The following is a 16,978-nucleotide window of genomic DNA, read 5'->3' on the forward strand; positions in this document are numbered from 1 at the left end:
GAGAAATGACACTGTGTGCTATCGTGGGATGTAACGCAATACGATAATGTAATAAGCTTCCGATATATCCATAATAAACGACGATAGACGATAATAATGAATATTTCATGAATATTTCATAAACTGCTTAAAAGAAAATCGGAGCAAAATACGTTTTTTTATAATATTATCTCACGAGAGACTGTTGTTACTTAACGAGGTTCGATAAGTTTGATAATTTTACATAATATAAAGAGCGATCGACAATTTTTTCGACTTTGCAACGTAACACCGAAAAAATTGTTTTCTTGAAATGCATATTTAATAAATACTCTTAATAGATATTCTTAATGAATAAGAATATTTCTATCTATATTTTTGCTATCTATATTTTGAAATATCCTCTTAAATTAAGAATATATTCTTAATTTTTTTTTGCATCTTCAGCGTCGCAATAAATAAATATAATAAATTAATAAAATAAAATTATTTAAATTATATTAAATTTATAAGTTTACCAATTAATATTAAAAATAATTATATAATAAGCAAAAATGTGTATTTAAATATCAAATACATAAAAAATATTCAATTATATGTGTAACATTTAAATATACATGTAATAAATAACAAATGTCCATTTATAAGACTGTTTCTTGTTATCACGATTAATAATTTCAATAATACACTAATAAAAAAATTAAGTATATATTCTTGCATGTTAAGAATATCTCTTTAGAGAATTTTCCTCTTAGATTAAGAGGATCCTCTTGGCGCCTATTTTAGTGGAAGATATTATAAAGACAAGTGGCATATATTTAAGATGAGAATGCAATTTTTTCGGTGAATTCATGAAATCAGTTTTTTTTTATTTACCGTCTGCGCATTTTTCCTCGATATATAATGCATACCGCATCGCGGAATTGAATATCGATCGAACTCGCGGTCGTCTTCAGCATCCTCCGCGATAACGCGGACCGCGACCCAGTCCAGGCGTACTCTGACAAGGCGCGCGTATAAAATCGCCGATAGCGAACTGGACAGCCGCCAGTCTTGCGAGAGCCGCGCGCGAGAGCGGACGTCGCTCGTTTCACGCCGATGCGGTGCCACGTGAGGGAAAAGCCAGGAGGAAAACTCGTTCCCGCGCAATACATGTGACATTTTCTTCCCGTTTCTTCCCTCCCGTTGCGGACTCGCGTTACTCGGGCGACAGGAATGGTGTGGATCGCGGAAATGTGTGGCAAAATCGAAGGAAGTTACGAGATCGAAGTACACGTCCGATAAAATGTTTCGTCGGATTTAATTCTGTCAGGAAGGGAAAAATGATCGATCTGTGCTGATTTTCGACGCAAGATTGAAAAAAACAAAAAAATTGAAAAATTGATATATCAAACGAAAAAACTGAAACTTTACACGAATGTGATTCTATTTGCTACTCCATTGATGAATAATATTATTGAAACAAAAATTAACATTTTCTATTAAAGATACAAGGATAAATACGGAACTGCATTAATGAAGATTCTCGCAGAAAATAATTAAATACAGAATTACAGTATTATATAACAGCTAAACATGAAAAGGATCTTTTAATTATACGAAATCGAATAATGAATAAATAATAACAAAATTGCATATTTCCGTCAAACGAAACTGTGTGGCAACCGTATTTATTGCATCGCTAATTGCATTTATTAAATTTAATCGGGACCACATTTATACATCGAGAATTATGACTGTTCTACGGAATCGAGTACGAGCGTTCTCGAGCAAAGCTTGAAAGTAGAACGAAAGAAGAGGAAGGAGGAATTCCCAAAGGGAGGAAGGTTATTCGAGACATCTCCGCAGAGGATACTCCGGTATCCTCGTTGTAGGATATTCCGCGGATATTCTCGAAAAAGGTTTACCGCTGACAGACCCTAAAAAAGTACTTCCGCGAAGGTGTGAATATGGCTATTATGAAATCTCTCTGAAGAGATTGAGCGCTTAGAGTTACCGCGCAGATAAAACTTCCACTTACACCTGAGACGAAACCGATTCTTCGCACGGGTATCCCGGAAGCATTTTTATTCTGTCGAAAGTTCTGCCTTTCGCGGAAACTCCCGTAAAAGTGTGAAAATCAGAATCGGAAATCCTGTTCGCGAACGACTTGAAAAAAAGAACAATATTTCTTAAATATAACGTAGGAATTTATTTTCCCTCGAGAAAATATAAATCGCATCGGTGAAGATATTCTCCGTGGGACTCGTCCGGGAGAAAAATTTGTTGAAAAAATTGCATCAAATATTCAAGAACATCAAAAATCATTTAGAATTATCGTCGAGTCTTCAATTTTCTGAAGACGTAATTTTCGATTTCTCGACTTTTCATTTTACGAGTAACTGCCTGACAGATCTATATCGAAAAATCTGCAAAAAATCTCCTCGAAGCAAGGGAAATCCCATTGTACGTCGCGCGATGCACCGGACACGAACAAGTTTCGAGAAGACGAGTGAGAAGTTCTGGAAATCTTAGGCAGAGCGGTGAAAAAGGCGGAAGAAGAATCGCGAAAGCGGAGGAGGAAGACAGGCGAGAATTGCAAATAACACAAGCAGAGACGAGGAAACGTTTCAGGAATGCCGTGGATAAAGTGTTTGGGTGGTGGAGGCGGAAAGGCCAGGAGGGGCAAACCACTCAGCGTCAGTCAACCGATCCACCTGCTCGTCAAGGTAAGATTCCTCTCGAAAAGTTTTCCGCGCGATTTTCCCGCGGCGAATCTCGGGACGAACCGAGCGAAAATTCGATATATATTCAAGTTCGTTTCTTTCGAGCAGGATTTTTCGGAGCATAATTCTTTACACGCTAGCTTCTTTAACAGAGTTCATTCAAATTTCCAGAGGGGATAAAGCAGAATAAAAATATATAAATCCACAAGATAAAAAAGTACATATTTAAAGATAAAAACATACATCTTTGATTATATTCTGTTATAGAGAATTAATTTTTTTATACCTCATATATTTTATATAATCTCGTGAAAGTGATAAAATCAACGGGAAATTAGAAGATGAATTAATCGCATATGGAGTTTAATAAGAAACATATGTTGCAAATTTTTATTGCATATATGAATCTAGATTCCCACATGCATTGTTTAAAAATAGACGCTTAGGGAGGTCATTGCAATTCATAATAAGAGCAAAAACTGTATAATACTGCTCTACTTGATTTATTCAATATTGTGGCACATGGTCTTGTGGCTATCATTTTTTTTAACAAGAACTCTTGAATTAAACGAGAAAGTGTTCTGATTCCCATAGTACTTTATTGATGCGTTATAATTACGATGTACGAACGAAACGTCAAATGTTCCTCTCATGTAGAAATTTAGCTCTCTCAATTCGCTTATGAAACGAAGCCTGGTATTCGAATATGTATGATTTCTCGATTAATTACAATCGAGAGAAAACTTTATAATGATATAAATGAATTATGATAATTAAAATCGAAATATATTTCGTTTAATTTGAAGATCACAATTTATAACAACTGTGTTGTAAATTGTAAATACAAATTTACTCTTAGATTTAAATCCAGTATTTGTCGGTGCAAATAAACACGCGATTATTAATTAGAATTTATTAGAACGCAATATGAATTATGGAAATCAAATTTTATTCAACACTTTAAAGCAACAATCTAAGGTCAACTTGTTCAATTTTCGGGACCTGATAGTCTCGTGATAAATTCCAATATTTATTCCCTAATCGCCGCTAATCATTTCATTATTATTCAGTTTCCTTTCTCATTATCACCGACTGCTCTTCTCATATCATATTCAATAAAGATAATAGAAAAAAATAGATCATTGCCGCTAATAAGTAGTACGACAACCTCAAAAAAAAAAAAAAAAAAAAAGAAAGAAACGGTCCTCTATGTATAATGTAAGAGAATGTAGGAGGGTTTCCGCTTGAGGCGACGGTTATTAGGCAGTTTCTTTCATCCCGAGATGCCGTAAGATCGAGAGATACAAAATCTCCAGATGACGGAGGGACACACCGCGGTGGTCAACATTTTCTCCTCCCCGCTGGCTAGCTGACTTATTAAATTCTCCGCGACGGACGGCCTTTTCCCCGGGTTCCGGGGCCCCTTTCGGGGACGGACGCCCTGCGGGTATCGATTTGACGATATCTTGGGCACGACCCGGCAATTAAGCCGGTAATAACAGACGCGATCTTAGCCACTTGTTAAAATTACAACAAGCTCCGGAGCTCGTGATACTAGTTGCACGAGCAACTTGTCGAAGCAACTTTTGTACGATGTCATTGTTATATTGCTTTGTAATCGAGCGAGAGCGCGTAACTTTTCCGGATACGTAACGAAAACATGTTTTGAGGATTCCGAACAAGCGTAGCAATTACAACTGATTCAAGAAAAACAAATATTATTCGGATGTAATATATACCCTGATATAACGAGAATTCAGATTTTTATATATTAAATTGGTATCTTTCTCTACAAAATATGGCGTAATTTTGCTAATTTTTGAATTGAAACTTAAAATATAATTATAATAAAGAATAAAGCAATTAATAATAATATTAATTAATTAATTAAATAATAATATTAATTATTAATCTGAAGAAATTTAATCTTAAAAATTATAATTAGGAATTTTGTATGATACAACGAGATACCCTGATGTAACGAGAATTCAGATTTATATATATTAAATTGGTATCTTTCTCTATAAAATATGGCGTAATTTTGCTAATTTTTGCTAATTTTGCTAATTGAAACTTAAAATATAATTATAATAAAGAATAAAGCAATTAATAATAATATTAATTAATTAATTAAATAATAATATTAATTATTAATCTGAAGAAATTTAATCTTAAAAATTATAATTAGGAATTTTGTATGCTTATACATATATCTTATTGTAGCTATCTCATGAAATACCGAGACAACATTTTTTGCGAATAATGAGGTAAAATTACAATCCAGGAAGCAAAAAAAATGCTATTTCGGTGGCACGACACATTCGTGCAAAGTGCTCGTGTTTCAGCTCTGGTCTTCGCATACCATATGTGTCGGACAAGCTGTCCCAGCAGACGTGTACACACGTATATACATACACATCATTAAAGTACAATGTCATCACAATCGCGTTGAAAAAAAATGTCACTCGACGATTTTCGCTAATTATTAATATAATTCGATTGAGTTGGATATTTCTTCGCGGATATAAGTGGCGTATGAAATGCGAAGTAACATATCGGAAAATAAATTAATTTCAGCGCGCGAATCATTACGTAATCAAAATTCACATCGCTCGCTTCCGTATTTGCATACCGTTACAATGAAATGCGCGCACATAAGCCGCAAAAATAAACTGTACTGTGGTAATCGAGTATATCGGGGTCCCTCATCGCGAAATAACAGATAGGTGGGAGATTCGACGATTCGCTTTGCAATTATAAATTTGCTGGAATTAATAAGAAAAAATAAAATTCCAAAGAATACAGAATTTTTCATTAAACCCGACATCTCGCTTCAATTTTATCCGAGGAAAACATATGTGAGATAATTTTGAAGAGTTTATTCTAAAAGAATTCTCATATAATATTGAGCATATCCTTGCATCTTTTTCAAAAATTCTAATTATTAGCAATATTAAAATTATTTTGAATAATTTATTTTGTTTGAGAAAGACATATTTATATAGAGACACGTAATTTTAAAGAGTTCTAATTCTTCGCAGAACTGAAATAATTTTAATCGCGAGCAGAAAATACGACGAAGGTAAGATCGGCTAAAAAAACAACAAGCATTAAGAAGCAATTACATAATACTAAGATAACCGCGGCGGCACGCTATGACATTTTATTAAAGCGGCACTTTAAACGACATTCTACGGAATGATTACAACCGGAGCATTATTTCTATCTGCATAAAATGACGTAAATGCGCGAACGTAAATTATATGGCTCGGTAGACGTATGATGAATGTAATAGACAACGAAATTTTATGTTTGCAGAAACACTATTCATTAATTTAATGCCTTCTAAGCTTCTTAATATAATAAATGAACAAACTATATTATTAAATATCTTCATACATGTAGAGTTTAAAATTTTCTTTTGTCGAAATGAAATACCATTTTTACTAGCTGCGAAAAAAATATCTGTACTTATAACAAATAATTATATAATATATAAATAATAAAAATAATTATATAATGTATAAATAATATAAATAATTATATAATTATATATATATAACATTACATAATTATATATTATATATTATATGTATAAATATTTAATAAAATTCTATAATAACATGAAATTTCAGGCAGTCATAATTTTACAATAAAATATAGATTCGAATAATCGATGCAAAGACACACTCTATAAAATGTACAATTTCGCAATCAATATTACTAATTTATGATGACTGTATATGGGAAATACATACGAGACGAGAAAATATTTTCCCTAACGCGTTGTAGGCTGTCGATGCCTCAAGTCCGGTCCGACCACCATGGCTTTCTAGCCATGACTTCAAGTTGGCGTTTCCGAACAAGAGAAGGAGAGAAACCATGGCTCTCTCTGTTATTATAACCGTACTATTATCGGTACCGACGCACAAGCGGTACACCTGCATATATGCGTGTATGCACGCGCGTACGAAATACCGCCCACCATCGTCGTCGTCGTCGTCTTGCGCGATGTAAGATCGGCAATTAAATTAGCGAACCCTTCGAGCACGGACCGATTTTTCCGCCGCCCACGTGGCAATTCGTTCCCACTTGGATCGGTATTTCACGCAGAAAGGATATTTATGTTTCAGAATTTCGATAAATTAAAATATTCCTTAATATCTAAGGAAGATTGAATTGGAAATAATATAGTACTATGGATGGGGGCATCACACATTTAGTGTTATTATATAATTTATTGTTAATTATTATTAATATAATTTTTATTATATAATTAATTATTATAGAAATATTTATTATTATATAATTTAAAATTTTAAAAAAGTACAAAAGAAGACAGATGTTATCATTATTAATTAAATGCGGAATATAGCAGAAATATAATAAAGATATTGTATTTATATGTTGGGTGTGTGCAATTTGGATTTAAAAAACCAAATGCTATCTTCTATTTCACTTAAAATTTCTGATTGTATGAATAATAATTAAAATATTATATACGTTTTTCGATGAATGAGATGTGTGATTCGTTTATCTTAACGAGACTCCTCAACAACCGATACAATATATCATAAGAGACATGTGTAAATGAAATAATATTGTTTTCTTTTAAGTAATATTTTCTATTAGACGCTAGTTTTGTAACACTCTCCAAGTTTTTAGCCTCAGCAGCAGGCAATGCAATATCCTTCCAAAGGTTAGATCTCTTCACACGTTGTCGATTCTACCTACGCGCATGAACACACTCTGCTTTGCGGTACGTTTACTCCAGGCTTTGCTCAATACCTTACGTTGTTTGCTCTTCGCACACGTATTTTTCTTACACCTCGTGGGCGCTGTCATAATATTACCTTACATCGTTTTTCCATACCTATCTCGATACCCAAAATTCCCTCAAACGTAGTCATAACAATAAGAACACGGTTCTCTCTTATCACTGATATGAATACATATCTAGCTAAACCAAACTTTAAAGTAAATTATTTCATATGAAAATAGCAGGTGCATCACTACCTATGCCTAATTGATAGTTTTGCGTATTCGCCAGCTCGATGTTTCAGGAACCACGGTGATTAACGTGAATTACCTAATCCTCGACACGAATTGCAAGGCCTGCGGGTTTGAGAGAAGTCGTGCGAGCGTGTCCGCTAACCTTTCGACGAAAATTATCGTGTCTGCCGGAGTTTTCAGGAACCGATCGGACGTAATGCGTGGTTATAAGGGATCTCAATAGACTCGATACTCGGTAAAATATAGAAATCAATCGCGGGAAATGCGTGTCCATTCGCCAATCCTGATATAAATTTGCGATTTGCGATCAGTTACGCATAATGTATAGTTCAGACACCGGAAATTACGCTGATTTTTGCAGATTTTCTTCTACCATTCCTGTTACGGTTCGATGGTTCCCTTAGCTTTTGCGAAATTATCGATTTTCTTGAAAATCGCGATTAAAAGTGTTACGGCGTGTTACTTTTCCGCTTCAACATGTTGCGCCGATGTTTGAACCGTAACTTCTTCGACCTTCTCTTTTCCAAGATCGGTGCTAATCAAATGCAGGGCGAATCGTCCTAACGAGATTAGAACGAGTCAGTCAATTGCGCAGCGGTTTTACCCTTGTCCTATTTTTAGCCCCAGGGATGTCTACGGCGATTTTAGATCGCAGAGCAAAGACAAGGACTCCCTCGTTCCCGAATATAAATGTTAAAAATAACAACGATGGTTTTTGTCCGTCGCGTGTTTGTCTTCGTCGCGACGCATCATCATTCCTGGAGAACTATCCACCAGTCTCGTCGCACATATTTTTATAGCGTCCAAAATTGCAAAGCCTGACTCAACGATGATGATGTACAAAGCACTTTCTTTCAATTATTGAAATTTAGTGCAATATTAAATATTCAAATAATTCTATACACATTATATTTTATCTATGTTTATTTATTATATTAAAGAAAATAATGAGAGAATTTTTTTGTAATATAATTCAAACATATAATATTAAGATATTTTAAAAAATTTAATTTTGAAAATCGTTAAGATTTATCACGTTTTTGCAATGTATAAAATATATAAAGAAATAATTTTTAATTATTAAATAAATATACATACACGTGTGTGCATATAAAAATAAAATTAAGTGAAATGTGATGTTGACTTTATTAAATGCATTGTATGATTAAAATTGTATTACAAGCTATCACAGCTGACTCTCGCGTTTTTAATTTACAATTAAATTGAATTGTAAACGTGAAGCCCTTTTAACTTGAGGCCAAGATGAATTAATAAATTTCTTCTCCATTGCCTCTTTGATTGTCTGCCAAAGAAGTGCCTTTTAATTTGAAACACATCAAATTGTAATGCATTTGTATAATAAATTCAGTGTAAAGTCTAGAGATAATTTACTATAATAGCGATCTAAATATATAAGCCGAGACATTAGGTCGCAATTTTGGATATAGAAATAAAAATATGTTTGATATAGGTACAATTTAAATGAAATAAGCTACTGTGAATTATATTGTTTGTACTTATCTGAACTATTCCTTATCGCTAGTAAAACTGAAAATGTATCGTTAAATATGCATCTTAATAAGACACTTCAACAGACACAAGATATTTATAAATATTGCGTTGCGCTTTTATTTGTCTGGTTAAATGACGATGCTAATAGACGTAACATGTGTGTATGAGTGTGCATGTATGAAATTATCTCACTCTTGCAAAGTATGACTCGTCTGATTCTTCGCGAATGGCACTCAACTATTCATTTCGCCGCGCGCAAAGCCGTCTTTCTACGTCGCGGATTAAGTGCGACTGATATCCGGCGAAAAGAAAAAAAGTGTGACGATGTTAAAGAGACTTAACAAGCATTAAGTTGCAGAGAATGCGAAAAAAGACGGGAAAAAAATGCGGAACGGACAAATGCGAGGAGGAGATTAAATCGCGCGATATCACGACCCCTCTCGAGATTCCTTAATTGCAGTTGCATAACGGTACGCAATTAAAGTTCCACAATTAGGACGTATGTGACGTATTTTCGCGCACCATTGTCCAAGAAGGACCAACTTTCTCGATAACTTGAAGATAATACTAGGTTGTTTCGCGCAAGAACTCTTCAAGCATTGCATCGAGAGAAAGTCTCGCGTCTCTTTTTAATTCTTTTTCGAATTAATTTTCGCCATTAATCATGGATACAATGGCTAATGACTTTTTCGCAAGCGTTCTTCTAGGGAAATATATATCGCCAGAGTTTTAGATGTTTTTATTCCTGCTCTTATACTCAGAATAAAACGTAATAAGAAAATTTTAATTTTAATCTCACGTATAGCAGACGTTTTTTTAATACTAAAATACGCTTTCCTAATTAATATTTTGCAAAATTTTTTATATTATTGTTGTCATTTGATATATTCCGATTGGCCATTGTTATATCGTGACAATTAGTTAATAAAATTTACGATACTTTGTATTCTTATATATTATTGTTCCACGGTGACAACAAAGTTGCATACCGTATTGTTCTTGAGATTAATCGATTTGAAGTCAGGAAATATTTCATGCTAATGTCAAACATTTTAATAATGTGCAATACGCTATAAGAATAAGGCATATGAATTTTACCATAAATTAATTGGATGCGGATACTAAATCCTTCATCGATAACATATAGAAAAAGATAATCTCGTATAGAACATTTCTAGAACGTTTCTATCAGGAATTTTTTTTATCCGATAGCCAATCGATATGTACAAATTATAATATTTTATCTGACAAATACCTACACAGAGTGCTAACATTAGCATGCCAATCGTAATAAGTAAATTTTTATCATTTGTATACAACAAGTTAAGAACCTTTCATTAACATGTTCATTTATATCGAATCTTATATATATAGGTAAGCATTTTCTTCAGACAACCTGTAATTACTCCCCTATAATACAGTATCATTAACGTTAGACGTGCAAAATAATTTCTGCCATATTAATTATATGCTTCTAACGGAATAACAAATTCCAATGACGACGTCGTCATTTCTCATCGATCTCTTTCGCGATTTCTCCAACTGAGTGTCTCGTATCTTGTGAAAGAGAAATATCGGTTTGACGTATAGATCTTTGTGACTGGACATTGAGCAATGGCAATAAGGAAGCCAATGATCGAAAAGCAAGATGCTCCACGCTTGTACGATATGTCCAATCGTTGGTTCATTGTTTTTAATAAATGACGTACCATTCTCGATCGAGCCATCATCGGCTTGAAGAAAATCGAAAGCTTTATGTGTGGCAAATGATATGCATTTGTTTAGTATATGTCGGACAAAACCTGAGGTTTCTTTGTATCCATCGATATAATGTCAAAAAACATCTTTCTGAATTTAATCATTATTTTCTAATCAGGAAATGTAATAAATTTTTATGATCTTTTTGTTCAGATTTAATTAGCCTTATTATATATCATTATATATCATTATCGCATATCGTTATTAATTAATTTTTGAAAAAAATATTATTTATTTAATTATCTATACTTTTTCATTTTTATGGTCAATCTTGTTAAATATTATTACAATTATCAATTATTCCAATGAAAGTGTCATTCTTGCACAAACGTAAGACTATGCAGTTTGCAATCGTAAGATAGCAGCCTCTCCTTATATGAAGATAGTTCATCAGGCGAATATCTTGTATCCATCGATATAATGTCAAAAAACATCTTTCTGAATTTAATCATTATTTTCTAATCAGGAAATGTAATAAATTTTTATGATCTTTTTGTTCAGATTTAATTAGCCCTATTATATATTATTATATATCATTATCACATATCGTTATTAATTAATAATTTTTGAAAAAAATATTATTTATTTAATTATCTATACTTTTTCATTTTTATGGTCAATCTTGTTAAATATTATTACAATTATCAATTATTTCAACGAATGTGTCATTCTTGCACAAACGTAAGACTATGCAGTTTGCAATCGTAAGATAGCGGCCTCTCCTTATGTGAAGATAGTTCATCAGGCGAATATCTCGTATCAGCAAAAAGGCGAATCTGAGAATGTCTGCTCCGTCGTGCTTACGTGTAATATGATAATCCGCTAGACAATACTGGGAAATGTCAAGGGTGGTAAAACACGGTGTTTTCCCGTACAAGACTCCTCTCGCGAATGCAAAGCGTTTACGATCAGGGCTTAGCCCGATGTGGGAAAAATCTCTCTCGGCGACGAACCCGCGAGTTTATGATCGGTTACCTGTGTGTCTGACAAAAATAGTTTACGACTATATAATGTCGTCGGTTTCTCTCGCTCTCATCTTATCCGCCGTTTCTCGGGAGACTTTCCGGCCGACTGAAATATTTTAACGCGCGTGCGGTTATATTTATTGTGCTCGTATCATTCCAAATTAGCGAGCGGTTCGCCATCAGCAACATGTATAATCCTCGCGAGATTATGTGCAACGAATACACGTGGAATCTAATTATGAACGTTCCTCGATCGTTAATTTTGATTTCACGACGAATAACAATGCTCACCCTGACATCGAACAGCCGATTTATGAATATTATAAACGAGCTTCTTCAAGAGCTCCTGGAACTTGAAGCGCAGCTGCTAGACAACTTTTTCCGGACGATGCGAATAAGTTTATCGCGAATACGATAATCGATTTTATTCAGACAGGCTGTGTTCACAACATTTAATATTATATAATAGATTTTCCTAATAAGTATTAAAATTATCCTTATAATTCACAAATAGTTAATTAATAATAAAAAAATTAATTTGTGGGAATCTCAGATGCAACAAGATAATTTAAAATATGGAACGGAATTCTAAAGTCCGTCTGCATCTTGAATTATTATAAATACGTTGTTATTAAAGTTTCTCTTAAGATATTTCATTATAAATTCAGAAACGAATTCAGAAAACGAGAAGCGTAATTATTTTCCTTCGTTGTACAAGTTTGCTTATTAGATGTACGCGAACGGTACGGATAAAAATAAAATCATACACGCCCGTATACTTATATCCGAAGTGCAAACAACGGCGCAATCCCGCGTATAATCACATTTATTCTTGTCGGTGCCCAGCTTATTCGGAAAACACATTGCGATTGCGTCGTGTACCTATATCAGCGTAAACAGATAACACAAACGAAGGAAAATTGCAGTGGAGCTCGGACTCGATCTCGAGACGTGACCTCGACTTGAGAGATCCGCAATTATATATTTTCTATACAACCGGATCGGGGAATATTTCCTGAACTTCGTTTCCGTATTTCGAGTCGACGGGGATCCCCCGGTAATCAGCGCCTTAGCGAGTCCGGGTAGCCGGATGATGATTTCTGAAGAGAAACGGCGACAATAATGAGGGCGCGAAGCCAGGAAAGGGACTACCGGATGAAATAACCAAAGTAATGAATGGATATGTGTGTGTGTGTGCCTTCCTGCGCGTAAAATTAACGGCACATCCAAAGCGAGGAGAATGCGAGAGGAGGCTAAGGGCCTCCGCGTCGCGTCGGTGAACAAATCCCGGTAGTTGGTCCTTTCTCTCGAATGCCCACGCGCGCATCAAGAAGAGAGACAAGTGTCGCAAGTCGACGTAAGTGATTTCGAAAGACCGACCGCTGCGTCTGATTTCGACGATAGTGAATGGAACGAACGAGTTTTTAATGGAAAGGGTCAGAAGCGCTCTCGTTAGACTTTAACGCGAAAATCAATATATCCGAACGAGTTCAAGTCCAAGAAATAGTTTTTTTTCTTACATATATATCTCATAGAGCAACAGAGTTGTTGCAAAATATATACCGTAAACTTCCGCCTTTCTTTCGGTCTGCATTCTCATTATTCGAAAAAAAGAATTTCCTGAATACTCTGATACATTTTTAATTTATTTCTAGATACATACTGATGATTTCTTTTCTCTCAAAATCTTTCTAAATCCTTTCGAAAGAGAGCTATTTCCCCTTTCAATGAGAAATCTCATACTTTCCCGCATATAAAGTCGACCTGTAAAGAAATTAACACTCTACGCCGCTAATTAGCTCAGCACTCAACGACGAACAATCAATCCCCTAAAGAAGAGATAAACCCTTCAACGCCGAAAGTATATGGATCGCATAATCGTTTCCAGAATTACGGAGAAGCTCTTAGTCATACGATTTATTGTTCGGTTAAGATGCCGCCTGGGCATTTTCACTTCATCAACGATATCGAGAACGTAGGCCGTAGGCTTAAGGATAATGGGCCACTAAACGATGGACCATTATCCATATGGATGGACCAAAGTGCACCGATATCAAGATGCGCGCAATTTAAAGCCGCCGTAAATCGCTAGAAAATCCCTTCGATCGAATTATTCCGGGTCTCTGGAAGTCATGTTCTTTCTTTTCGGTAATACTGAATTCTTTTTGAACCGTGAAGAATTTGTTCGACGATTGAAAAACTCGAGGGGTGTCTCACTCATCAAAAATTTGTACATGTATTGCGAATCACCGAGAATTCTAAGTAATTTCATGTAATGCGTTAATTCTTTTTTTTTTAATAAAATACAATATTTAAATATTAGTACTGTTTAATTTAGTAAGAAAAATGTAATTAGAATGCTTATAAAAAGAAATGTTAAAAAAAATTAATTTATGAGATATTGTAAATCATACACCAATGTATTATGCAAAAAATTTAAAATTAATATTTTTTTAAATTAATATTGTAAATATTTAGTTGGAACACCTAAATTAAAATATTATATTATAATAAAGATATAACAAAAAGTTACGTGTTCCCAATTATAAGTTTAAAAAATGTCTTGTTTTAAACTTCGTGATTAAAAAATTCAGAAATTTTTAAGAATTAACTTAAAAAAACATTTTTATTAAAAATTTCTTTTATATAAATTTGAACACACACAAAATACAAATAAAATTAGATTAGATCTAAACAAATTAAATATAAAATATTAATGATTTCATAAATTATAATATTTAATACAATATATATTTAAAAAACGTCATAACACATTATTTTTACTTTTTAAGACGTTTTAATCTTGTCTGGATTATTATTGTTTTATGCTTGTAAATCAATGCAAAGTAATGCCTAATTCCAAAAAAATGTACATGTATTGCGACAGTGAGACACCCCTCGGTTCAATCAATATTGCATCTTTTCGATAAACACATATGTTAATTATCATCTGAATTAATCGCTTATAAGATAAAAATAAATATAAATTAAATATATTAATTGACGATAAATATAATCTTATATCGCGCGCTTTTTCAAATTTTATATACGCGAAACATATATTCGTAACAAGATAGTGGAAATAAATTATCGCGTTTAAAGGGCTGTTTGTTTTGTTTATCATCGAGGAAGAGCTTTATATCTCGGAAAAGTATCTTCCACCGTGTGCACACGTTTAAACGCACCGTCGTGAAAGTGCATCAAGAACGCGCCGCATAAAGGAGAACGGAATTTCGATCGTTTGGATAAATGTGTAAGTATGCTCGCGCTTCCTGTTTGGACCATTATCCTCGACAAGGGACGCGCGCAATCGAGCCGAAGAATCAAAGTGTACGTAATGGTCGCGTGCTGACTTATACGGTGAAGGCAACCGCTTGGATTCCCACGAAAATCACGATTACGAGGCTCGCGCGGATCCTCTTTGCTATTCAAGAACAAAGATGAGGATCGAAATTTATGGCTGGAATTAATTTTACGGGAATGGAATTTCCGGATGAAACTTCAATGACTAGAAAATTCATTCAAACTCTCCTAATTATTCGTCTTGTTATTGATACTTTTTTTTACGAGCGGTAATTATAGTTTTATTGTATTTTTGTCTAACGCGGAATTTTGGAGATCTCAAATCTATAAAGTACAATAATACGAAACATAATATAAAATTAATATTCTTACATAACAGTATATTATGCAACAGAAATGATAGAGAGAGAAGTCGTACTCTGGATTATAATTATTTTCTTATATAATGCAATGTTATAAGGCAAAGATCTCTATTGAGAAACCTAAATAACAGTACTAAAATACTCGTTTCCGCGATATGAAAAACTAGATACCGCATTATTGTGGCAATTAAATTTTGCACGGTAGAGAGAATTCATCGAATCGGCGAGATTAGCGACTTCCGAGATTACAGAGGTATCGATGAAAGACATCGCGGCTCATTACATCGCCAGTGAGCGCAGATGTAACGCGAAAGTCTATTACTTCTATACAAGCAGCTGTCAATATCGCTTTCCCGTAATAATCGTGACACGTACCGTGTCCAGCAAAATCTCGCGTAATCCGTTGAAATATTTTCTACAATTCAGAGGATTACGCCACATTATGGTCATTATCTCCAGTTATCCTAGACCGTTTTTCCGGGTCTGTCGCATCGATCGTGGGTCTCGATTTCTTTGGAGAAAGACCGACAGCCGTAGCGAATTTCACCTCTACTTAAATCCAGTTAACTGAACTATCGTACGTGATTTTCCTCGACGCTGCGCGAAAAAATCGATCATCGTTATCTGTATCATTATTTCTATAGTCAATGAGCGACACGATTATGATTTTACATTCTGATTAAATGAGTTCGCCTCGAATAAACCTACTTTCAGCTACTATTTGGGAAGCTCTTTGGAGAAAAAAAATTAATTAATATATTGTACCTTTAATAAAATATCACTTCTTAAATGAAATTTCGAATTCAGAAATTCAATCAGGCTGCCTTTTAAAAGCGATTAGATTCAATAATTTTCTAGCCATTCGGAGATGTTTATGCAAAAATTTATATTATTATTATAATTGCATGAGCGTCATAAAATTTAATCAACCACATTAAGAACATCGCGATATCTATTACGAGAAGATAAACGATGATCTTGCATTCTTTTCATTTAGGCCTACTCTTCTCTCATCTTTGATTCATAGTAGAAATTTTAAGTGCTGTGCAAGTCTGAACGATTCGAATCGTGGTGTCCGTTAGCAAGGAAAAGGGATAAAGCAGGAAGAAAGAGAGGCAAGAAGAAGAAATCATGAGATCTCTTTACTGCCAGCGAGATTAGAGCAGGTCAGGAGCTCTTAGAGATCTCGCAGATGTTCCCTCCTGCCCCTTTTTCTTTTAGCGCATTCTCTTGCCCTTGAGTACCTGCGCTACGCCCCAACGGAGCATATTATACATGATAATCGAACGCGACGCCCTTCGCAGGGCGCATCTGGGCGGGGACGACGACACCTACGAAAAAAAAGGAAACCGGTTTTGTGAGGGTTCAAAGAAGCGTTAAT

At 34.3% G+C, this 16,978-nt stretch overlaps 2 protein-coding genes across 7 annotated transcripts in view; one reads left to right on the forward strand and one right to left on the reverse strand.

Annotated features, from left to right (window-relative positions):
* LOC145939701 (uncharacterized) overlaps positions 1-16,978 on the reverse strand; it is a 251,871-nt gene that overhangs the window by 72,627 nt on the left and 162,266 nt on the right. The window lies entirely within an intron of this gene.
* The window catches only part of By (focal adhesion protein tensin), a 176,066-nt gene continuing 160,098 nt past the window's right edge, over positions 1,011-16,978 (forward strand). For 3 of the 6 annotated variants that reach the window (XM_083044189.1, XM_083044192.1, XM_083044190.1), the window contains exon 1: positions 1,012-2,687. In XM_083044189.1, the coding sequence (XP_082900315.1) occupies positions 2,595-2,687 (93 nt within the window). In that variant the 5' untranslated portion in view covers positions 1,012-2,594. Of the gene's footprint in view, positions 2,688-16,978 lie in introns of all 6 variants that reach the window. The other 3 variants (XM_083044191.1, XM_083044197.1, XM_083044205.1) reach the window with 3 other exon arrangements.

The sequence above is a fragment of the Prenolepis imparis genome, unplaced genomic scaffold (assembly GCF_030444845.1).
Source record: "Prenolepis imparis isolate NDT839.2.m4 unplaced genomic scaffold, iyPreImpa1.0 SCAF_8, whole genome shotgun sequence".
Lineage (NCBI taxonomy): Eukaryota > Metazoa > Arthropoda > Insecta > Hymenoptera > Formicidae > Prenolepis > Prenolepis imparis.